This window comes from Chiroxiphia lanceolata, chromosome 1 (genome assembly GCF_009829145.1).
Source record: "Chiroxiphia lanceolata isolate bChiLan1 chromosome 1, bChiLan1.pri, whole genome shotgun sequence".
NCBI lineage: Eukaryota > Metazoa > Chordata > Aves > Passeriformes > Pipridae > Chiroxiphia > Chiroxiphia lanceolata.
This window is the reverse complement of record NC_045637.1, coordinates 138,583,154-138,608,218: the sequence shown is the minus strand read 5'-3', so window position 1 is coordinate 138,608,218 and position 25,065 is coordinate 138,583,154. Positions and strand designations below refer to the sequence as shown.

At 38.6% G+C, this 25,065-nt stretch overlaps 1 protein-coding gene across 1 annotated transcript in view; it reads right to left on the bottom strand.

The window, feature by feature from the left end:
- Window positions 1-25,065, bottom strand: part of GPR158 (G protein-coupled receptor 158) — a 186,514-nt gene that overhangs the window by 42,953 nt on the left and 118,496 nt on the right. Inside the window, exon 6 of the mRNA XM_032700335.1 lies at window positions 7,923-8,032. Coding sequence (XP_032556226.1) covers window positions 7,923-8,032 — 110 coding nt within the window. The remainder of the gene's footprint in view (window positions 1-7,922; window positions 8,033-25,065) is intronic.

The window sequence follows — 25,065 nt, the reverse complement described above, 5'->3', positions numbered from 1 at the left end:
GCTGGGTATGTACTCCTGAGCTTCAAGAAGCCAAGTCAGCATTGTCTTGGCCTTTCCAGTTCAGATCATGGATCCAATACATTCCATCTAAAATTCTTGGAGCACCTTGGACATCTTTCAGAGAAGCATCTATGAGGATAATTCACTAGTGTGCAGAGTGGTACAACACTGATGAGCTTTACCCCTCTGTATGTTATAGCAGGGCAACACAGCATTTTATGTCACCAGTGGTTGGTTACCACTGAGCAGGTACTCAATTTTTCAAGAACATAATCGCAATTTTTGGCCTTCATAGTAATCCAGAAAAGGACAACTAATATGTGAGAATATTTGGTCCAGGGATCAGTTTCCGCAGTCCTAAAGATCTTCATTAGAGTAAGTGATCAGGAATAATGTCAAAGTAGCTGGTATATCCCATTAAGCAGCACAACTATATGTAATTTCAGTTTATAAATATGTTTAATTTCTTAATAGATCCACACTAATATGAGGCTATCATTTTTATTGCATATTTGTAAAATAAAGGCCAAATATAGGACTAACCACTAAATTTTATAGTTTGATCAGTTGTATAGCACAGACCATTATATTTTTCTATTGAAACTCCTGTAATTTGTAGTAGTACTTAACTACAGAATCTTCCAAAAAAGGATTCAGTCTTGAACTGAAAGCAGCACAAAAAATTTCTCATTTCTCCTGTTGGATTTTTTCAACAGCTAAGCACCCTTCTGAGAAAAACTTGTGCCAGATTGCTCATTTGAATTTCTCTAGCTTTGGTTTCCTGCTACCAGATCTTATTAAACCTCAGTCCAATAGATTAAAGAGTCTTTTGTGACTACTTTTCCTCTTCCTGCTTGTTTATACGCCTCACAAGAAGTCATCTTTCAATCTTCTTGCTGATCTAAAAATCAGATTAGCTTTCACAGTATCAAGCATTTTCCCAGCCCTCAAACACCAGCCAGGAGTTGGACTTCAATGATCCCTTCTAACTCAAGATATTCTATGATTCTAATAAAGACTACTTTGCATTACTATACTTTCTGAAACAAAATTTACCATTTCACCAAGGTTTGTGTTATCCACAAATTTTATGAGTAATCATTTTTTGCTTGGTTCTTCATTGCAACTCAAAATGCTAAATAGTATCAGGTTTATTCCTCATCCTTCACAGTAGCCCACCAGAAGCCTCCTCTCCAGTCATGATTTTTCACTGACAACCAGTGTATGTGATCTGCAAACCCCTCCTTCCAACTCAACTGTGATCAGCCCCTGGGTGTGAGTCACATACTTAACTCCCTCTTCACACTCCTCCACAAATAGCCTGTAACTCAAGTATTGCAGTGCAATGCCTGGTTCCTCTTTCATGCCATAATTCCACCCAGCAGAGATACGTTGTTCCATGGACCAATTCTATCCTTCCCATGTAATGAGAAAAAGCCCAGTCTGTAGAGCTGTATTACTTGTACTGCTAATACATGCACAAATGCACACCTACCTGGAAGGTATTGCATCACAGCACAAAGTTTTGTCACCTTGAGGGGGTCCTGGACTTGGATAAGGTCTCGGAAAAGATAGGTTCCAGTTCTAGTTCTGCAACCCTTCTGCTATCATGTAATCTGATGTGTAAAACCAGTCCTTTCTCCCATTATCTGCCACAGTGCTCTTGCAATGCCATCAAAAGACATCTGAAAGGTCTTGTGATACCTGTGGATCATTACAGAGGGCCTTCCAACCCACTGCTGGGTTTTTTATACACATGATAGCAATATAATTTAATATTAAAACACTAGATACTTTCTTTATCTTCTCTTTGAACTTTCCTAGCCAAATTCAGTCTACTATGATAAGGAAGAATGTTTGCTATATTAAGGTGATTAAACAAACAGCCTATGGAACTGTACAGCTGTATCTAAAAAATTTTTATATAAATTAAATATTAATAGGAATATGGATGAGAAGAGTTCGAGGATCACAGTGCTCTAATAATCTTATATGCTGCTGACTTTTTTTCTTTAAGATAATGTTTATTACTCCCACTTCTACATTGTGCTCCATCAAGATTAATTCTGCACTGTGTTTTTGTAACAGCTGTGCTGCATTTTATTAGTTTATACATAAGAAAGTAGATATTTTATTCAGAAATACAAAACTGAAACATTATGCTGTCTAGTTAAGGCTAGTTATTGCTTGAGAATGGCAGGGATACAAAAGAGCTAAGTAGGATTTTAATAATGCAGATTTTATTGGGAAAAAGGCCACAACACAACAAAATGAGAATCATTTAATCTGGAAGAACTACAAAAATGAGAATTTAATCTCCAATGTGCATCACAAATAAATGCTATAAGAAATTTACTGTCTAAAGTCCTGTTTTTTTCTATATCATAAAAATAATTAAATAAAGTAGCAAAGGTTTGCAGCAGATAAGAAATTAATTATACCCAGGAAATGAATTAATTAGGTTAAGATGTGATAACAAGAAAGCAGATTTTTCCATGACCAGTCTAATTAGTAACATTTCGTTCCTTATGAGCTCCTACTGTATGTGCATACACTTTTGCAGCAAATCCAGCTCCCACCCTCCCTAAACTCCATCTCCCAACCTTTCAGTCTGTCCCCAGCCCTTAAAATCCCTGTTTCTCTGCCACTTCCTCCAGCAGTCAGGCCTGAGGCATAGTGTGGGAGCCACCAGCACCACATGCCCACTGATCACCAATGGCACATCAGACAGAGAAGGACCTGCTGATGCTGTGGGTTTCAGCCTTTGGTCTGTGGGGACATGCATAAGGTCTGTTTTCTGCCCCATCACGTTTTTTCACAAAGCTTTGTAGGATTCAGCGCGTACAACCTCTGGTGCTAAAATATGCCACTTGTAGGGAAGAGATAGACAAATGGTTGGAATAGTTATAAGAAGTCCCTATGGTGTAAACATCTCTACAGCTTGACCAAAACACTCCTTTTCCTGTCTCGCAAACATACTCAAATACATATTCCTGTCAGTCAAGTTAAAGCAGTAAAAACTCAAACAATTCAACAAAACAGTAACAGATCAGCACTCTGGACACTGCATTTTTGCAACATTATCATCTGCCTTGAATTTTCTCCCCTTTTGTTTCACATGAGACAACAACCATTACAGAAACCACATCCAGTGGCAAAAGCCAACAGTGAATGTATATGTTTGAAGCCATTTCACTCTCACCTTCCATAAGAAAAAAGAATAATTTAATAGAAAGTATATGTCCCACTTTTTTGAGTGTTAACCAAAATGACCACAAGGGCCTCACTCATTTAAAAAAACCCAGGGTGGCTCACCACTACCGCTGCTGCTCATCTCGCTTTCCTTGCCCACTTAAGTAGTAACCACTACTCCAAGACAAAACTACTCTCTACAGTGCTTCATCACTAGTGCCCGTTTCATGGAAACATTGGGTAGTGGTGTATTGGCACTACAGAACCATCATCTATTGGCACTACAGCCTGTGAAATATTGGTCTAGGGACCATCCAACTGTACAGGTTCCAGCTGCCAAGGCACCTTCTGCCCTTTCTGCACCACATTCCCACTAGCCAATTTTAGACAGGATCATCTGTATCTTCTTTCCCACCTTTAGCTATGAGAGGAGCCATTTGTCATGGTTTAGGAATGGTATTCCCCAATTTAGCATTCCCTCTGAAACACCTCAGACCGTGTGCCACTCTCTCACACCCTGCAGTGCGATGGAGAGAAGAATTGGAGGAACAAAAATGTGAAGATCATAGGTTGAGATAAGCACAATTTACTAGAAGCAGCAATGAAATAAGAAAATGAACAGTAACAACAACAGAACTAATAACAGAGTGTACAAGAGAGGCGAACAATTCACATGTGAGTGCTCACCATGTGCCACCCAATCGCACACCCCGGCAAAGCCAGAAAAAACCCCTCCATCCCCCCTGCACATGGCATGACGTGGTATCCAATAACCCCAGGCTCCTGGCTGTGCCCCTACTGGCTGATGCAAAAATTAACCATGTCCTCGCCACTGATGCCTCAAGGAGCAAATCAACATCTTCTTTGGGTTCCCTGCTAGCACGAGTCTCCTCTTCGATCAGATACTGAACCATGACCCACAGAATCATAGAATCATTGAATCATTTAGGGTGGAAAAGACCCTTAAGATCATCAAGTCCAACCATAAACCTAACACTGACAGATCAACCACTAAACCATGTGCCACACTAAATCATATCCCTGAGCACCTGATGCTATCTATACTGCTTTTCTCCTTCTTTCCTTCTCACCTACAAAGATCTGTAGGAAGGTCCACTACTTGCTCCAACTGTAGCAGATGGTAAGGCACAGCAGTGTAATCTCAGCACAGCATTTAGATGAAGTGCAGAATTGCCTCATAGTGTTAACATCTTGTTCTCCCACTAACACGCCCATCCCACCATCACTACTCACAAAAAAAGCCATTTTGTGTCATCGCCATGTTTCCCATACCTGGAACATTACCTTCTCCATACCTTCTAATTCTCCTCACTTTCCCAGTCTTCTCTGTTTCTCTTAGTAATATAAGAAATGGAGACTCCTACAAACTAGAGACACCGTTCTTGGGTTTCATTTTCCTCAAATGTCTGTAAGCTATCCTGTGTATACACACACACATACATACATTTGTCTGTATGTATATAACTTTATTTCACTCTTATGCTTTGATCCAGAATTAAGGATTCTGTATTAATCCTGACGCCAAGATGACAGAAGTTATCTCATTATTAAAAATAATTACTTGCTATTAAAAATAATGAGATAACCTATTCATAAAACACAGGGCTTGAAAAAGGACACACTCTCCTCACTCACACAAATATACTGAAAGGTAAAAAATCAGCAGATCCCTTAAACCCAAAAGGTTAAATTTGAAATATCATTATTTCTTGAGAGAATTATTTTGAAGAATTCATTGTTAAGGAAAGTATTGTAATTTATGTTCATGGCTCTACAGCTAGATTTCTTAAATTAAGCTCATTTCCTTACCCCCCCATCCTTCCACCCCCACAAACATCAGCTCGTTATTTTAAAAATGCACAATGAATAAGAAAGAGGCAATTTAAGATGAGGCACTGTAGAAACTGACTGTGACAGGTGTTCAAAGAATGAATCAGTACATGATTTCCCAGTTCTTTTACTCTTCCTTAAGCATCTGCTTTTGACTACTTTTCTAATTTCTCCTTGATGCTTGACCCTAACAAAACCTCTGAGATCTACTTAGGAAGTGAGGAGCTACAGGACAAAAAAAAGAAAAAAGCTACAAAGAAAACAAGTATTTCCAGTGACTCCTACCTGGCTTTGGTTAATCTTCATGCTCCAATGCTACTCAAAGCACCTCATTTGTTGAGAACTACAGCTTTAGACTTTCTTGTTATCATTAATAGTTGTCTTTACACAATATTGGTTCTCCCATTAAACATAGAAAAATTGCAAGCTCCTTGCTAGCAATTGCTTCTTCCCCCAGGCAAGACACAGGTGAGCTGCAGGAGGGAACCAGTCTTGCTGTGAATATTTGTGGTGTCTGCAGTAACCCATTTCTCAACCCTGTAAGACCTGTGGGTTGAATTAGATCTGCAAAATTTTCTACCATATTTCTATTAGCACCACATTTTTCCTAATCAGCATAACTGCTGTCAATGTATACAATAAAACATACATCTAACTTGACTCAGTCTTTTGCAAATCACACTCCGTGACTGAAATATTCTGTACCAAAAATCCCCACAATATCATGAATGTAGGAAATGCATAGTCAGGTTACCTGTGTGGAAAACAAAAGACAGATTCCTAGAGAAAGTAATTCTAGAATGACATATGAAATAGGCTTTTTTCCGTCTTCATGTTTCACAAAGAAATACAGAATTTTTCAAGTTGCAATTACCTCAAGTGGCCATCCAAGGCTCACAGCAGGCTTAACAGTGAATCCATACCAGGTTGCTCAGAGCTTTATCCAGTTGGGTCTTGAAAACCTCCAAGTATGGAAATTCATAACCTCATGAGCAACCAGCTCCATGGCTTAAGCACCCTGATACTGAAAATGCTTTCCTTGTATATTGCTGACCCTAATATTAATTTATATTGTATAAAATTGAAATCTCCTATTTTAATTTGTCATTATGTTTTGTTCTCCCAATATACATCACAGTAGAGAACATGGCCCCACCGCCTTGTAGCTGTTGGATAGCTGCTGTTAGGTCCCTCTGATGCCATCTCTTCTCCAGGCCGAACAAGCCTCAGCCTCTCCTTGCAGAATAAGTGCTTCAAGCCCTGACCATTTCAATGGCCTTTCACTGAACTCACCCAAGTTCACTGATGTCTGGACACATCACTGCAGATATGGTCTAAGGCGTGCTGAGTAAAGGAGAATAATCACTTCCCTCAGCCTTCTGTTGATACAGGCCATTCTGCTGCTAGCCTTCATGGCTTTGTGCTGATCAAGAACAAGGATGTAGTTCATTCTTGGTTTCTTATTCAATCTTTGTCATGTTTGATGACCCTGTCAGCACAGGTGCCAAGTGACACCAAACAGCTGAATGAGCAAAGCAGAAGTGCAAGACTTTCTGCCCAATTTTGCAGCCTGCCCTCGCTTCATATGAATGGAAGATCAACTGCTTCCTCACATCATGCAAAATCATATAAACAACCTTGTAGTATAGCAGAACTGCAATGACAACATGAACTGCCCACAGTCTTAGGCTGTTTCTCTATATCTGGATTACAGATAACAAAGATCCAAGCAAAGTCACTGGCTCTCTCTTGTCTGTAGTGCTCTAGTTGTTTTACTTTTTGCATCAGAAATTGTTTATCCCAGAAAATACCATGAGGGTGTGGGATTTTCTTGATCAATTTCAATGCAAAGATGGGGTCAGACATAGCACTTTACAATCAGAGTTTAGCAGCCAAAGTGTACACTTGTACTCAGGGACACAAATAAAAGGGACGTGCAAGAAGAGACTCTATTTCAATGGGAAAGCACGGTTTTCCACCTAAAATGTGACAAGTCAACATGCATCATGAAACACAAGATATTTTTAGTTCTTATTCAGTTTATGAGCATAATATCAAACCTCCTCTATATAACATGCCAGTACAGTAATGAAACTAAGATAAAAAGATGAGCAAGCGTACTTCATCCAATATGTCCAAGTATCAATATACTGCTTATCTCTTTGCTTGAATAAAAATACTTGCAGAATGTATCAGTAATTTTTTTCATTAAAGTTTCAAGAGGAAAAAGCATTAGGATTTTATACAGCATATACAGAAAAGGCTTAAATTTTTAAAGGGACTGTAGAAGTGAGAATTGAAGTTGGGCCTCTCGACCTTAAATCTCTGAATCAAATGTGAACACACTGCCAACCCTGTGGAATCCTGAATTTCCCACACATTTTTGCTGGCAGGTACAGATGCCTGTGAGTGTGTAGCCTGTCTGCTGTGATTGCCTGAAGAAAGCAGCCCTTGACTTAAGAGACATAAGAAAACACAGTATGTACATATACCATAGTCTATTATTTTAGCCACCATTGCTGTACCTAAACACTTCAAAAGCATCTCTCTATGAACACTTCACAGGGAAACTTTTGATCACTCTATGAACACTTCTGTATTTTCTATATTCAAGGAAAACACATTCACCTTCTGTGAAAAGGGGTTCTTGCACAATTTTACAGTTGATGTATATATTTTCATTAAATCCTGTCTGCATTCATAGCTCTCGACTGGCAATTAGCAGCATATAATTTGAACAGGAAAATTGAGGAGAAATACACAGTGGTTTTAAAATCAGAAACGGCACTTGTTTATGATAATATCTGCAGCTCTTCCATCTAAGTACCCACACAGATTGCACATACTCCCACAGAGATGGAAATTAACACGTGAAATACCTGTGCAGCTTGAGCGTCACAGTTCCATAAACAGTAGCAAAGCCCAGAAGACGAACCCATCTTAGGAGAACACAGCGAAATACACTTGGCTCAAAATACAAAATGACAACCTATAGAACAGAAAGATAGAGAGAGCTTCAGTACTGCTTTCATGAGAAAGTAGTTCTTCATTCAAATGCAGAATAGCTGCAAAACAGGACAGCAGACACATTTCAGCTCCTACTGCTGTATATTTAGATTCTCTAGTAAAGCAGCGGGATGATCTGATCAACCAGCTGGCACAGTTATAGGCACCAACTTCTTTTGAAGGGAGCTGGCAAAAGCCCTGTGACAGACTGTGAAGTGACAACACTTTTAAATGCAATTCCACTGACTTTTCTTAACTGAGTGAAAACATGTACCCAGAGAAGAGGATAGAACAGACAAGGACATTTTCCTTGAGCTATTCCAGTAATATGCAGCTGGCCTAATTCTGGTTTGATGGGCTGTATTTACTAGGTTACACTTCAAAGTCACTCCTAATAAACCTATCAAAATTACAGCTGCTCATTTTTTTTCTGCCAAACTAAAGTGATTGCACTAGCCTCTCTCTATCCAAAATGACAAAATATTGATGACATATTTGACTGTTTTCTTCCCCATACATTTTGCCTAAGCTATACCAAATCTCCCTATGCATCACCGCATTCTTAAGGAAAATAATCTTTTTGTTCACCTACATATTTCTCTAATCACAACAAAAAGGTCCTACCGGCCTTTTGCACTGTCTACCAAGTACCATGTATGACGACAACATCCCATAAGCAGTAACATAAAGCTACTTCTGCAGGTATAGTGCATATAGAAGCTTCATTACCAAGTACAATGCCACCCTTCTCTAAAACAGGACTGCTCGGTGGACTCGGTCACAATTTGAACCAAGAATCCATTTCTTCTCATTCCAACAGGCTTTGTCCCTGGTGTCCTGAGGCATGATCCCATATTCCTTCGCACCACTGGCCCCTTCCTTCTTTCATCTCGCCCCACCAGGAGCCTTATGTCTCAGGGATTTGGCTGTAAGCTGCTCCTACCCCACCTGCAGACCCTGCTTGATCAGCAGTTAGGCCCAGTGCATCCCACGTCTGACTGAACCTGATAAAATGACCCAGTGCACCATAGTATAAATTAATTGGGTAATCCTGGTCCACAAAAGAAAGCACTGAAACATTTCAGGCCATCTGCCACAGCTTCATTTACAGTCAGTACATTCTGGCAGCAGAGGTAGTATTATGCCTACTGGCTGCCACATGGTATTATTTTCCTAAGTAAATGCTCTTCTATGTGGGAGTTCAAGTCCAGGATATGGCCAAAAGCCCAGGACTGTGTCCTTTGGGTGACACAGACTTCTTTTAGAAGGGTGGGGACAAAAGTGGCAGACATGGGCTGAGAAGCTTTTGTGCTTTGCTAGCATGCTTTTTCTTTTGCAGAATCAAACTATTTCTTTTAAAAATATGTTTTGTTGAATTAAACTGTGGTGCAAAACTCAATCTGCTTTTTTTCACTGTTATTGGACTGACATGTTTCAAGGTAGACATTTTCTGGGAATATGACAACTTCTCCATGTAGGGAAGGAAGGGAACAGTGTGCAGCTTTTCTCCTTGGAAAATCAGCTGGAAAAATAAAATGCATCCACACATGCATGACTATGTTTGGGCAAACAGAGCATCCAGCAAAAAGTTTCTCAGAAAGACCTGAATGATAGCAATGACCTCTTATCCTAATATACAGTTACATACATTAGGACAGTTGCAGAACCAGAGCAAAGTCTGTAGCAGTAATATGCCTCCTGAGGTTTGCCAGGGGGTAGAAAACACCATGTTTTATCTTTGATTCTTCCAAACTAGAAAAACAATGTCAAAAAAAGACTGGCGCACAGAGATCCTGAACATTTCAAAGTCGATCTGAAAGCAGAATTTTTCAGATAATTGAAATGGGAAGGTCTGAAAACTCTCCAGGCATAGAATTTTCTGAACAAGGGCAACTGCTCTCTTTGCTGTGCAATCTGACACAGCAATTTCATCTGCAGTAGCTTGTTGAAATATTAACTGCTTGTGTCTAGAAAATCTCATTGATTTGCACTGAATCATTTGTACGAGCAGCTGAGGCATTTGGCTAGATATCAACCAAGAAACCACCACTTCAAATGCAGCACAGTGTAAGCCAGCATGTGGCACCTCACCATGAAGGCTGCAGAGGCAAGGCTCTGTTGCAGAAAACCGGTCTCCTTTTTCCTTTTGAATACTGACACAGTTTACCTGCTCCTTTGCCCAGTGGTCTAGGACATTGCAGAAGCATGACTTGATCGAAGTTTGTATCCCTTTTGGATCTTCCTGTGTTTATATGATGAAGAACAGTTACAATGCTCTCTCAAGGGCCAACATCCATTTCTACCTATTTTTGCGTGTGGTCTGTCATGGACCTAAGCTTTGAAGAGCAAGAATTGCTATATGTACACTTCACTTGCTTCCTAGGCTTTCCAGAAAGCTCTTCTGAGAATATGTCATTCCCATCAGGGCTCACCAGGATGTTCAGATGACTGCCCTCTCTAAGCTCTTGTCAGCATTAAGTCTCCTATAATCACCATGAATTTCAGAGGCACAATTTTTAAATTGAATAATCTTTAATGGATTGGAGCCAAGGGGCTATATAGAAACACTGCCCAGAAATCCATGCTCAATTTTTTAATCTAAGTGGAATACAATTCTTGTAAAGAATCTGGTCCGAAGTATGACTGCTGCACTCCATCCCTCACTCTCCCTAGGTTTAAAAAAAAAAAAAAAAAAAGAAACGTCTTGGTTTAGTTTCATACCAGCTTCTTCTACCTCACCAAAAACCCCATTCACTACTGTTATTCCCAGATCTAAGCTTTCTTCAAGAGACAAACAACATACAGCAAAAGGTTGCTGAGCTCCAAGTGAGGAGTGTAGGATGAAACCAGGATTCACCCACATATCCAGGCTGCTCTCAGCAGAACAAGGGAATCCCTCTGCAGATCTAAAAGACTGCCCTGCCCACCAAAAATCTGACAATAATTCATTTTCCCTTTTTGCTTTTATAATGCATTAGACCATAACAGCAGCATAGATCCCACTAAAAATGCTTAGAGGTTTTGCTGATAGATGTAATAAAACCCCTTTACTGTACATAAAGAAATGTGTTAGCTGTTTCGCCAGCTCCTGGAATTCACTTAAATACCAGACATAAGTTTCTGTTACTTAAATAGCAAAGATCAGGGAAAAAAATATTTGGAAACCAGAAGAGAAGCCAAACAGTGACTGTTCATGTACCAGTTACTGCAGCTGTGCGTGAGACTTCATGAACTATCTCATCTTTGTCATTTGGACAAATGCATTTAGATGTCTGCTTTTAAACTCAATGTGTTTTAAGCTATTATTATCCTTGCCAAAACACCGTCCCAGCAGTCACGCTACCACTTGTGGAGTCAGAGATGAAAAGACTTTCTAAGGTCACCAGCTAACTGTCAAGTGTGTTTAGAGCTGGAGAATTACGGTCATGGAAGAGGGACTTAGCTTGCTGACACAGCGATCAGCCAGCTCCGTTATTCATCTCACGTGATGAACAGACACGCACACTCTCTAAAGACAATGGTTAAAGTCAATACAGGCACCTCGCACAATACAGCAAATTTTCGTTATCAGGACAGGTAGGGCAGTAAAAGTGCAAAGAGAACTAACACTTAACAATTGAAGGTTGAATATCATAATAGAGTTTGTTGTCACAAAAAATTAGCAATTAGGGACTTTTATAGGATCAGTGCCATTGTTTCTTAAAAGATAAACAAATAATCTTTAGAAAGATTATTTAAAAAAAATCCACCTTATCACAGCTCTATAATGTTAACAGTAAGCAATATTTCTGTGCATCACAAAATACTCTTTTATTTTTCAGATTAACTTTATTGTGCACATTAAAAGATGGTTAATTCTGCACTTCACCTTGGGCACCAGATACAGGCAAAAATATTTTAATACTGTGCATTTCCCCAAGGTGTATTAACTGGGATTCAGTTTGCCTAAATCAGGCATATAATTTCTACCTACCTTGTAGGGGGTCTAGTAAATCAGCTCTACTAGTGCAAGTTCCGTAGGGATATCCCAGGGATAAAGGCAGGTACCTTGAAGAAGTTCAGTTTCAGTTACTTGAAGAGAATCTTGGCCTACAGGCTTCAAATACACATCTCCATTGGCTAGAAAGGTACTTCAGCATTTATTTTAGGGAATTTGCTTTACTACATGTCAATTAGTAATCTGCATTAGGAGGACTAAACCAAGCATTCTATAGCCAGCTGTAACTATTTTGTAATGTGTTGAAGACAATTTGTTTTTCACCTCGATTTTTAAGCCACAGAAGTCACATGAATAGATCAAAACCTCATTTTCCTCTTCAGTCATCAAACTGCTATACTCCATATTGAGAAGGAATGGGCAACACTATAATGTCTCAAAAGATCAGAAGTCGAAGAACTTTAAAAAATACATGGGGTTGTCAGTGCTACAAATCCTAAAGCTAAACATGAAAAATTTTGAGCAGGACCTTAACTCAAAAAGCATCAAAGTGTTCATTTATGAACCCTTCTTATTTTTTCCCTCAGTTGTAGAATTGTGGTAAGGTTTGGGTCAGAAGGGACCTTTAAAGATCATCTAGTTCCTAGTGCTGTGAGCAGGGATGTTATCCATGTCAAATACATGGAAATGAAATTCAGAGTTTAGAATTTGAGCATCAGCATCATCTGGTTATGGATGAGAGATGAAAGTCACCTACTTTAGACAAAAGTGATACAAGAGTAATAGTTATTTTCTCAATTGCAAATAACCATATTTTTCTTAAAATTGTGCGCACTTAACCCAGAGAGCATTTCAGGAAAACTATCTACTTTTTATATTGAACTTCAGAATTTTCTGCAAGTATTCTGCACAGTTCAATGCAGGACATGACACAGCCATTTAACATAATGCCTTTTGGGCTAATTCCATTAACAAGCATCTAGGAGATACTGTGAAGAGATCCATCTGATCTGTTCCACTGCCCAATACCATCTGCCCTTGCCTGACTGCAACAGCTGTCTAGGGCTGTCTCTAGGCAATTCTGCTACAGAACAAGCCATCAGATACTTCCTCTCAGTATCCTGTTGTGCCGTGAGATGGGCAGTCTTCCTTCTTCTGCCATGTTTCAGTAGTTTCCTCCAACACATAAAATACTCTCCAGGGTACATCAAGTCACCTATTAGTGTTTTAGTCCTAATACTGAGAAGGGATTTCCTGCAACGGAGATGCTGTTTGCAATGTTAGATAAGTTTGCCATCCAAACTCATAACAATCTGGCACTACACTTCCTAGAAAAGGGACCAATCAATCCACTTCTATGTGGGCACAATGCCATCCTAACAGATGGGCATGAATGGAGGCATTCATGAGCCTGTGTACACTACGGGCACCACATACCACTGTTCAAAACATGAGTCACAGCTCAGATCATCTGCTTAAGTATTAGTGAGTGCACAACTCCTTATCCAATCCTGTACTACCAACAGATATTTCCGGTGCAACTACACAAACCACTTTAGAGGTATGATAGCAGCTGAATATATACTTAGGCTAATTACATAAGAACACTTCCTTCCATTTCCATCCCATTTTTTTAAACTATACGTGCTTTTTAAGACATGACATTTTATTCTAATACGTCTGTGAACAACAGTACCATCAAACCCCTCCATCTTTGCAAATCTCAGCATTTTAAAGCAAAGCTGTGCCAGATCATCAGCTCATTGCCTCTATAAAGCACTTTGCTGCAGGAAACCACAGTAACTACTCAGTAAGTTTTATTCTTGCCTCTGAATTGGAACTGAGTCAAATTCCCAGTACACAGCACTGGAGGCATTATGCTGCTGGGGACAATGCATTTCAGATAAGATGTATGTCAAAGTCAAAATACTTAGAGCCACTTAAGATCTTTTGGGTTACTTCATAAAAGAAGACAAGTTTTTCCTAGTCACCCACACAAAGCCCAGCTTGAAATTCTGCCTACTGAAATCCTCTTTTCCTTCCCACTACACTTTCAACTGTAGATATTACTGCCTGTCTTAATATATATATTAATATATATTAAATCTCTGTCTGTGCTTCAGCAAAGACACGTCTTGCCTATAAAGTCTTTTGGAAGACCACGACCCAGTACAAGCTCCTAACCACCAGCATCAGTGTAAAATATGAGGGCGGACTTCTAGAACTTGATTCATCAGAACCCTTTGCTATCGCTAGGTTTTATTACACTTTGGATTCATCCCCATCAGGCAGTAACAACAGATCTCTAAAGCTCTTTATGGAACAAATATTTTAATATTTTACAGAGGAACTCATTTAGCTCCTAAGAGATATTACTGGTGACTAAGCAAACAGAATCTTCAAGACCATTCTGGTTTGACACAAGACAGCATACTTAGAATGCCTTTTTACTGATATATCTTCAATTATTTTCCCTCTTTTTTTTTGCTCTGTTCGTAAGCCAGATCTCAGCTAATGTTTGACAAGACACCCCTGAATATGTTATTCTGAGGAACATAAATGTCCATGTGACTTCCAAGATGTTGTCAAGTCTTTCCTCCAATTTGAAGAGAAAAAGTGATATGTCACAGATCCTACCAGCTCTGGAAATACTTATTTATAAGTGACCTGAACATATGGCCTGAAAATGCATTTATCTGCCACAGATTCTAGCCCCTGCTTAGATTTACTAATTATCCAGCTTCACTGTTCCTATTAATGTTGGCCTAATGAATAGTATTCTAAAGTCAAGTAATAAAAAATCAACATATAATCCATGATGGATTAAAAAAGAGACATGTTTGCACTCTGCAAACAGATTTGATCGTCAACAAATAAAGTTTTATGCCCAACAAGGCTCACGCAGTGGAGAAGGGCATTCTGGGACTTTTTCCTAATAATAGCTAAAACTTTGTCACAAAACAATTCCTTAGCTTATGGGACATCAACTGATGCCCTGGCTAAATCAAGTATAAATGCTAAGGGTTGAAGGGTACCCCAAGGGTCAATTCACAATCAACAGGAGAAAGGAGATACAAAACAAGACAGCACACCAGGCCTGTACCCTCCTACAGGAAAAAAGCTAAGAACTAATATTTAAAAAAAACAAGACCAGGCTGCTGTGGGAACCATCAGGGGAACTGAGGAGACACAGAAATTACCTTGTGTTCTCTGCATCTATTTCCAAACAGAGATTATGCTTAGCTTTTCATTGTAATAGAATAAACTATTTATCTTTAACCATAAACTTCTCAAATACAAGGAGAGATTTCAATGGGAAAACTGGCTCAGGGAATGATGATCCTAAGCAGGTCATTCAGGAAGTCTCCCAGTCTAAGGGGCTATAGGCACTGAGCTGCTGGAGGTGGCAAATCCCATTTCTTGTGGGCAAATCCTATTCTTGTCCAAGAAAGGCGTCTTCCTGACCTCTGTGAGTTATTGGATGCTTCTGCAGCATGGAGTACAAGACAGGGAGAAGGTCTGGAGCTCAGAAGTTCCACTGAGACCATGACAAGGTGTACTGTAATGAACTAATTACCTAACACTGAAAAATCCAAGTCTGAAAAAAAATATATATGATAGCTCTGATAATGTCCCATCTTAAGACAGAAGAGAAAATAAAGGCTGAATTACATACTAGGTTTTCCTTGTTCTCATTCAAACGTACTTCTGCTTCACTACTACCAGAAAGCAAAAGAAGCAAATGAATATTCTTCAGGCAGTCCAAACAGGAATGGGCTTGGCTGGCCCAACAGATCTTCTTATCCATCTGCTTTGATGTGCCAGTTACTTGTCTGTCTTTGATATGTGTCTACCCCTCATACATATGTTGGTTCCCTCCTGACAGCCTCACAGTCTTTAATACAGTTACCCTAAAAGTTGCCTGAAGAGCCTCAGAAGTCAGTCCTTGAGGACTTGAGAGCTGGCTCATCTCAGTAGTTCAGAGGCTTCAAGCTGGTGAGATGTGGACTTGGTTGGACATCCACTTCAATCAAGACATTGCCTCACAAAGTTTAAAATCTGTTCAAACAAGATTTTTAAAAACTGTTGTGCTTCAAAATTTAAAGCCTATGAGAATCCACATCGCTAACTGTGCACAGGAGCTTTTCCTGACTCGTGCAGGTCACCAGCCACAGCTTTGAAGCACAAAACAATAACTTATCTGATTTTAAAGATACGTAAGAGCTAGCCAGGGAGTAGAAGCCTTTGACTTTACTGAAAGGCAACCACTCAAATATTTAAAAAATATCTGGTTTCTTGCCTTCAAACAGAGCTTCAAGCATTAAGAGCAGTGCAGTTAACACCAACACTGATGTAGTTAACACATTTGATGTTCTTCTTCCCAAAATTATACAAAAAGGCCTTGGATTACTTTGCAGTTAAATATTGAAAGAGAATTGAAAATGTGGGTTTCCTGATCAAGCACATGGTCAGGTTTTGAGTGAAGCTTATTAGACCTGATCTGCCAGCAGGAACACTAAAAGCAATTATGAGCAGATGCGACATTCAAGGCTTCAGCCACATGCACACTATGGATGAGAAGAGAGGCACAAGTGAAATACAGAGAAGCTGAGCTCCTTAACCATTCAGTGCTTCTGTTTTCATAGTGTGCATTACATTCAAAAAACATAATTCAAAATTAATGGAAATAATTTCATCAGAACATTTTATCTAGACAACAGCTACAGTGTATGGGCACACCAAAAATTGTTCTCTCTGATGCAAAATTATAGAAGTGGAAAACCAAAGGAAGTTGTAAAGTCAAAATATCTTCTAAAATATTTGCTTTTTCCACCAGTTAACTTTTATAATGCAACTATTTCTGTCATTTGTTCAGATACATTTTTTCCCATGTAACATATCACTTGGGTAAATGACAACAGTCAACTGAATGTTCTAGTTTACCTACTTCATATGTGAAAACAAAACCCCAAACTTACTTATTGGATGCATAACTATCACCTTTTCTTAACAAAGACCTTTTCTTAATCAAAGAAGCAGAAAGAGAAACATTTTAAGGAGCTGAAACATCTCTAATGAAAAAAATTGACATCTATTCAGCCCAGTCATTTGCCAAATCATTGACACATTTTAACAACAGGGTTAAGGATATGCTAGTTTCATTATTTTATTAAAACCAAGGCAAATCTAACAATCACTTTTAGGACCACATCTGATTTTAGGAAAAAGGAATCTTTTAGAAACATAATGGTAAAGGAATTTATATTAAAATAAATCTTGCAAGAGCTGCAGCTAAATCAAGACATAATAGACTAAATTATTCAGAGCAATTTGTCAAGTATACTTAATGCAAGACACAGGTCATACAAGACTTTTATAAAAGTCACACAGACTTTTATATCTCAATACAGTATGGCTGAAATCCTTAGAAATATACAGTGCAGACAGGGGGGTTTATGTGAGTATTTCAAAATACTGACTTATACCTGGGGAAAAGAAAACATGCAATATTTAGGGTTCCAAAAATACCTTATCCCCTGGTCTTAATCTATAAAAGCCAGTGAGGTATTTAATGCCAAGTTTGTGAGAAAAAAAACTACCTGATGGTTTAGGTTCTTCTGGAATACCTCCTTCCTGGCTGCATGCTCTCTCTGAACTATGTATTGGCAGGTTCATGCGTCAAGGTAAGAATTCTATTGACATCAGCTTTTAAGACTGTTATTGGGAAGAGATAATGCGGACAGATCAGGACTCTGAAATACAGGACAGAACCAGCTGCAACCCGGCTCAGGAAAGTTTCTGTCAGTATTTATTTTGACAACCAGCAATTTAGAAAAACTCTCTCCACAAAATACCAGCTGGACACCTCCATCCAGCCAGTGCTGATTAGTTTACTGCAGACATCACTATCGACTTTTAATTTTCAGCTTATGTACCTGTAGCAACAACAGCAGTGGGGATAAACCAGAGGCCACAGTGTGACAAACCTCCAGAGAAAGTGCTGGGAACATTCCATCTCCTAATGTTCCGTAATGAAGAATGGATGCCTTTCTGAGAAATCTGCTATAGGTAAACTGAAGCCATCAGCTTCAGCAGAGAGGTAATTGGATGAATAGTGAAAATGAGTGACATACTCTGCTGGCATGAGCAGCATGAACATTAATCTCAAATCTACATTAACCATTTCAAGCAAATTATGTCACTAACATGATTAATTAATTACGAGTAATTAACAAAGTCCAGAAGAAACCAGCCACAGCTGCAAACTCAAAATTCACTCCGCAGTAGAAGCTATGGAAATAGGAATGAAACACTTCTTCTCTTCCTAGTAGAAAGACATTCTTATAGTTCTTATATCACAAGGATATGAACATTGTTATCTTCAAAAAAAATTGTCTGGACAGTATGCTTGGCTAAGAGGGCCAGAGTGCTGATGCTCTTTGGTTCTAGCCAAAAGTAAAAAAAAATTGTTTAAGATAAATCCATGCAATAAAAATATTTATGCAGTATTGAGCAGATATTGTAAAACTATTATGACCAAGAAACTAAAGCAAATTTAGCAAAATAAATTCCTATATTCAAGGTGATCAAGCTCTTCAGAGATTTTCTCTCAGTCACATATGATATCTAGGTGATTTTTAAAGAACAGCATAAAATTAATCACACATTTGTATAAATATTTATGCATCTATACATTTAAAGACAGAAATAGATTTGATGCATTTGTTGCTCTCTTTCAAAAGTTAGCTACTTTTCATGCAGATTCTAAAGCACATTGATTCCAAAATAGCAGCATAATTCAAGTATATCCAATGTTTTCTTCTTGATGAAAAGCAACACAGAACTTGATCAGTATCAGTCTTCTGCAATCCCAAGCAACTCTGAAATACTCTTTATTGCAGAAGGGTTCACAGGGCATCTCCATGAGCCATAAAACACTCCCTCACGCAGTATGCGTGGAAGTCACATTTTCTACATTCACTGTCTTCCACCACATTCAACTAAGGTGATTTGATACTATAATCCATCTATTCCCATAGGGACGATAAATCTGCTGTAGAGGTTCTACACACCTGAGCTAGGGAAGACAAGTGAATTGGTGAAATCCAAGACAGCCAGGCTAAAATCCCTCTGTATTCAATGGGGAACACTGTATGCAGAGGCCAAACCACACTGTTCTTCTACAGGCACCTAAGGTAGGTTACGAGTGCTGTCCTCCAGAGGTGCCTACTTTTCTCCATGGGCTATAAAGGGAGCCTGGGGCAAAATGGGATGTTCAGAGTTAAAAGTAATTAAAAAAACCCCAACCAACCAACCCTGCACTGCAAATAGCCACTCCAAAGTTTTACTCACAGTTCTCAGTACTCTTTCCTTCTCAAATGCAGGCAGTTAGTAACCTGTCAGACCATGTAAAGTCCATCCTTCAACTCTGAAATACTACAGAGGACAACAAGCTGGAAAAGGCTTTAGCCTGCTTTAATATTTATTACTATTTTAAACTGGGTGTCACAAAGGAAGCAAAGAACTTTAGAACAACTCAACAGATTTGGAAAGAAATTAGCCTAGAACAAAAGGTATATTTTGTGGATTTTAAGGGGGATGCAGACACACAGAAATAAGATGCCAAAGAAAGTAACAGAGACAGTAGCTCATTGAGGGCTATGTACTGAATGGACAGGTGTCATTTAAATTACAGAAGAAAAGTGAAAAAGTCGTAAAATGAAAAGCAATGATCTCAAAGGAGGCATACTGGATACAAGATGCCGAGAAGCTATCTCGAGCAATGTATCAGCAAGAGAGCTGGATGAACTCAGAGGAGTCTCTTCTTTACAGACCTCAGGAAGAATATTTCCCTAATAGTTCAAGAACAACATATTCAACTCTGAATGAGCAGTCTTCAAAAGCTTCAACACGTGTAGGTGGCAACCAATTAAAGAGAACAACTCAGAAAAGAAACCTCCCTTTGGAAATGCTGCATGGAAGTGGAAAGTAGGAGGTTTGGATCTTGGGGCAGATCTTCAGGAAATTGAGCATGGACTTGAAAAACTTTAAAAAGAGCAGCGGCTGAGAATTCTGAAGTACAATGGTGCAGGAAAGAGAGGAGTCAGGTGACGCAGGTGTTGCACAATGTGAAATCACTGACTGGGAGAAACTAGGGTAATAAATCCTCCTCCTCCGGAAAACAAATTTTCATGACACCTCAATGATTTGTATTGCTGCTCATCACCTGAACAATCAGCAACAGCAAAAACCCTAAGGGATAACAGGCAAATCTCATCCTTCAAATGCTGCATTTTCTAACCTTTGCATACGTTCAGGTTTTCCATAAAACAGCACTGCCAAATGCACAAATAAATGTACTGATGAATTCTTAATTGTCTGACATGGGCAATTTTTTTTTCAAAAAGTAACAGAGAAGCCACAAAACATTTGAGATATAAGGTTGCATTAGACAGGCATATCTTTGATCTTTAACAGGTTTATTTGGTTATCATTAAAAACTTCAATCCTCTCTCTCACATGATACAAAGTCTTTTCAGGTCATAACAATTTGAACTCAGACACTCAGAACTACATTAAGACTTGCGATTTGTTTTGCTGAGCTCTGCTTTTTCTGTAACTTAGAGTTTGTTTAATGTGAATATAATTGCCATTTACTTTGAACATGTAAAGTAACTGTACATAAATAAATTGTGAATAAGGAAAAGAAACTCCAAGGAGCTGATTTTTTATTATTTTGAAAATTAAGCGGGATTAGATGAAACAACAATGCCTTGTCTGCAGTGCAACAATTAGCAAGTTTCTGAGGAAAGTTCTTGACAGTAAATGATTTAACCTGGAAATCAACTAAATTCAAGCTATGTTTTTACAGTGACATCAGTTGAGGCCCATATGCTACTTTCTGCTCATACCTAAAAATAACTTAACCATTCAGTTAGAAGCCAGATCTCCACATTTTAACCAACAGGTAATCTAACCAATAGGTAAAATACTCTCCCTACTGCTCTGTGGAGTTGGATTAATATTTGTGCTTATACCCATTTACTACTGCTGAATGAAGCCATGTGAAATGGAACAATAGCAGCACAAGAGGCTGAACACTTCTCATACTAGAGCATCTTAGAGCCAAAGCATTAAAGCTTTCTTCAAGGTGGTATCTTCTGAGTCAGAGGGGGAACTGAACCCAAGTGCTACATCCAGAAGAAAAACATTAACAAGTGGAATACTGAAAAAAACCACTGTCTGTAGGCTGCATTTTTTACCACCTATGCTTGGTAAGAAAGTGAGGATTGTTCAGTGTACCTGAAGAAAGGGTTCCAGTCTGCAGCCCATGTGAAGGAAGGCATGTTCCCATGCAGAAAAACTAAGCAGATCATAAACCACAAATTCCTCTCTCTTCAGCACATCCAACTCCCCAAGCTAGCTAAGAGTCCCTGACTGGGAGCACATGGCCCTCTCATGTCAAGAGTACCTCACTTGACCTCAAGGCACCAAAACTGAGCACTGCAATATGGAGTTGCAATGCTTCCCCAATGGGAAGTTGAGTCCTTAAAAGACTTGCCATGATAAAAGTTGAAGCTGTATTAGGAAACACATTCCCTACTAATGGCTTAACTATTCAACCACATTTAGTCTCCTCTTTTCAGAGACACTGACCAAAATAGCTATAACCAGTACCTGCTGGTTCCCTCCTGTTGTGGCAGCTGCAAAAATAAAACGTTAGAAATACCAGTCTTTCAGGGTAAGATCGCTCATTTGCATTCCTGGCACATCTCACTTGCACGGTCCACAAAATGCATTCATTAACAGATAACAAAACAGCAGAAGGAGGCTTTCTTCAAATGTTCCACTCCTTCCTGAGCACAGGGGGAGTCCTCCAAACATTTCACTGATTTATCAAACAAAAGTCCCACCCTCTATCAGGAGAGACATATTCTACTGCATTTTGTTGCTAGGTAGTCCTCTGCATTTAACTGAAATTATTTATTTATATGAATTTCCTTCTCCATCCTCCCTACCAAGCTGCTTGTGGTGTTGGATAAACAACTGTACAATAAAAAAACCATAAAAGCAGAAGGACAAAATATTTAAGAGCAAAATTAACAGCTGTCACCAGAACTAAGAATGAGATGGTAAACAGAAACCAAAATAACTGAACTCCAGGAGGCCAAGGAGAAACACAGCAATTTTTTAAAAGAGAAGTCAGACTCTAAGATAGACAGATAGCAATGAGATAAACCAACTAAGTGGTGAGACCCCATATGTGAGACTGCCCAAAACAAACATTTCAAGACTCACATTTAGATGAGGAGCTGTGAGTACTCAGAAGGCCATGACCTTCTTTTTCTTCAAGGTTCTTGAACACTTACTATATATATAACAACTATTTATGATTTAAAACAAATCCATTCTGGCAGATTTTGACGGGATTGACTGTGACATGTCTGAGAAAAATGCATTACTTTAAACAGTCTGAGGAAATGAACCTAGCAGATTCAGTGTATCATGCTACAAAATTTCATCTACTTTATGAAAGACACGCATGGAGGGTAAAAAAAAACCCAAACATTTCTTTGAACTTGCTTAGGTAACTACAAAATCTCAAGAATGTCTGATGTGCTCTCCAGACCAACAGAGCACTCAGTGTTTAGTGACAGGAACTTCTCTGTTCTCTGTTTAATTTTCTTTCTTTCACTCTGGTTTCAATTTTTGTCCAACTTTTTCCTGTTATTTAACCTATTTATTAATCAGTTAAGACTAAACACTATTTGAAGTTAGATCAAGGTTCCAAACTTTTTGTTTTCATTTGTTGACAATAACAGAGAATGATTTTTCTCAATTTTACTGTCTTCTCAAGAATTCCTTGTCTGTCAACTTGCTTGTTTAATCTGATCTTCTATTATTATTATTATTAACAATAGCATTACTAATTATGGCATCAAATACAATTATCTATCAATTTCACATCTTCAAGTACTTGATCACATCTGATGTCTGCTATACACACTGGAGAGTCAAATCAGAAATGAATGCCTTTCACAATTATATAATTTGATATGAAAGGCTTTTGATGTTATCAGATTAGCCCAGTGTATAGGTACTTGTGGAAAATCTGATATAGTAGAGGTTTCCTTTCCAAATGTAGTAAGTACAGATGTCACTTATCCTAAAAAGACAAGTTAACCTCCCTGAGAAAAAAGTGCTCTTTATTACTTGTCAAATCCCACAACCAACAGCACAACACATCAAATTTCTTTTCCTGTAAATCTAGCAATGTGGAATGTTTTTGGTTCCAGAAAAGTTACATAAAGAGCAGCTAAAAGTGAAATTTAGATTTTTTTTTTATGTATTCTTGGTGACATCTGAAATTGAGAGATACCTTGTTGTTGTCAATAATAAATCTATTAATCTCACTTAAGACTTCTATGGTAGGTATTTAGAGTATGTTTCTGATTCAGCTATCTTCCAAAATTCCTGGATCTTTTTTAAAGACCTGAGCATATGATATTCCAACAGAGCCTTATGTTGAATTAATGGGTAATATATATGTTCCTTATGGTTTTAAAATACTTTATGACAGCATTTTGCCTTCTCGTAGCAACAACTGGTGATTACTTGAACAGAAAGTGCCTGCTACTATGGCAGTAACTTATTTGGATTATGATTTCAAAGATGTAAATATGTCTTAAGGCTTGGAAAGTAAACACAGGTTTAATAAATATGGATATAAAGAGCTGACTAAATAACCCAGTATATAGACTTCTATAGATCAGTTCTTTACAGGTTTCAAGGCAGTGTCATCAATAAAGACAGAAAAAAGGATGGGCTGACTCTATGGGCCAAGAAGCTCTGCCAGATTTAAAATTAAAAAACTCCACATTTCAAGGATTCAGCATGTTGGTGTTGTCAGATTTGGAATTTAAGAGACAGAGCTGAACACTGAGAACACATGCTTGTATACAGCACCCCAGTACATGCTATATTTGAGAGGATTAGGCTAGTTAAAAAACTAAGCAAAATTAGTAGATTTAACAACATACTACTGGAATATATACAATTGAACTCTGACTAATGTGACAACTTACATTCTTGGATTGACATAGAAAAAGAGATCTGAAGGTTAAATCACAGCTTCATGTTTCAAAAACATTGGTTATTTAACTATTTCCTGCAGAAAATTCCATAAATTAAAAGGAAGATGTAAGTCTGAACAAGATACGATACTTGAAGGAAAAGTGGAAAGCACTTCCTTATGCCAACAAAACCTCCTTTACTTTTCTTCCTAAATGTCATCACAGTCTGCATAAGTGCCAGCATATGACATATAAAATATACCTGTTTGATATACATGTAACAGGTTTAAACACTTTCTTCAGTGAAAGTGATAAAAAAAGTTTTGGTCATGCAGGAAGAACAGTATCAACATAAATTTAATAGGAAAAAAAAGTTAAATGAAGAACTATTAAGATTTCCCTTTATCAAAAAATGGTTTCTCACCAAACTTTGTACACGCACCACGAAGCAGAACCAAACCTCTTTGTAATACGCTCTCAGTCAACAAGTGCCCACAGGGACGACGCGCTGCCGCCGGGATGGCAGTCGGCCACGGGAGCAGCACAGGGCACGCTCTCCCATCAGAAACTCTTAACACAGCTTGACTCCATCACAAAGCACTGAGACCGCAGCACACCCGAGGAACACACTCTGCCTTTGTGGTGGATCTGCCCACCACAAGTTGCACCAGTGGAACACATTCGGAATATGTAAGGATTTGTGTCTCTGTATGCTAGGGATATGGTTTGCATTTTCCAATGCATTTGGACCCTCAGATTACTTTTAAAACCAATGACCCTGACACTGACAAAGTTTCCAGGTACTCCAAGTATCTGCTTAGGTTTACTTTTGCCTGCTTTTTGGCTTACTGCCTTTCTCACGAGCCTTGAGTCAATCTGACACTCGACATACAATACAAGGACCCTCTATTGTCTGCAATATATAAGAAGACAACAAGACATGTAAACCGGTAATCCTTACCTGCCAAGGGGTCTAAGGCATCTAAAAGATTAGCTTCAAGACCG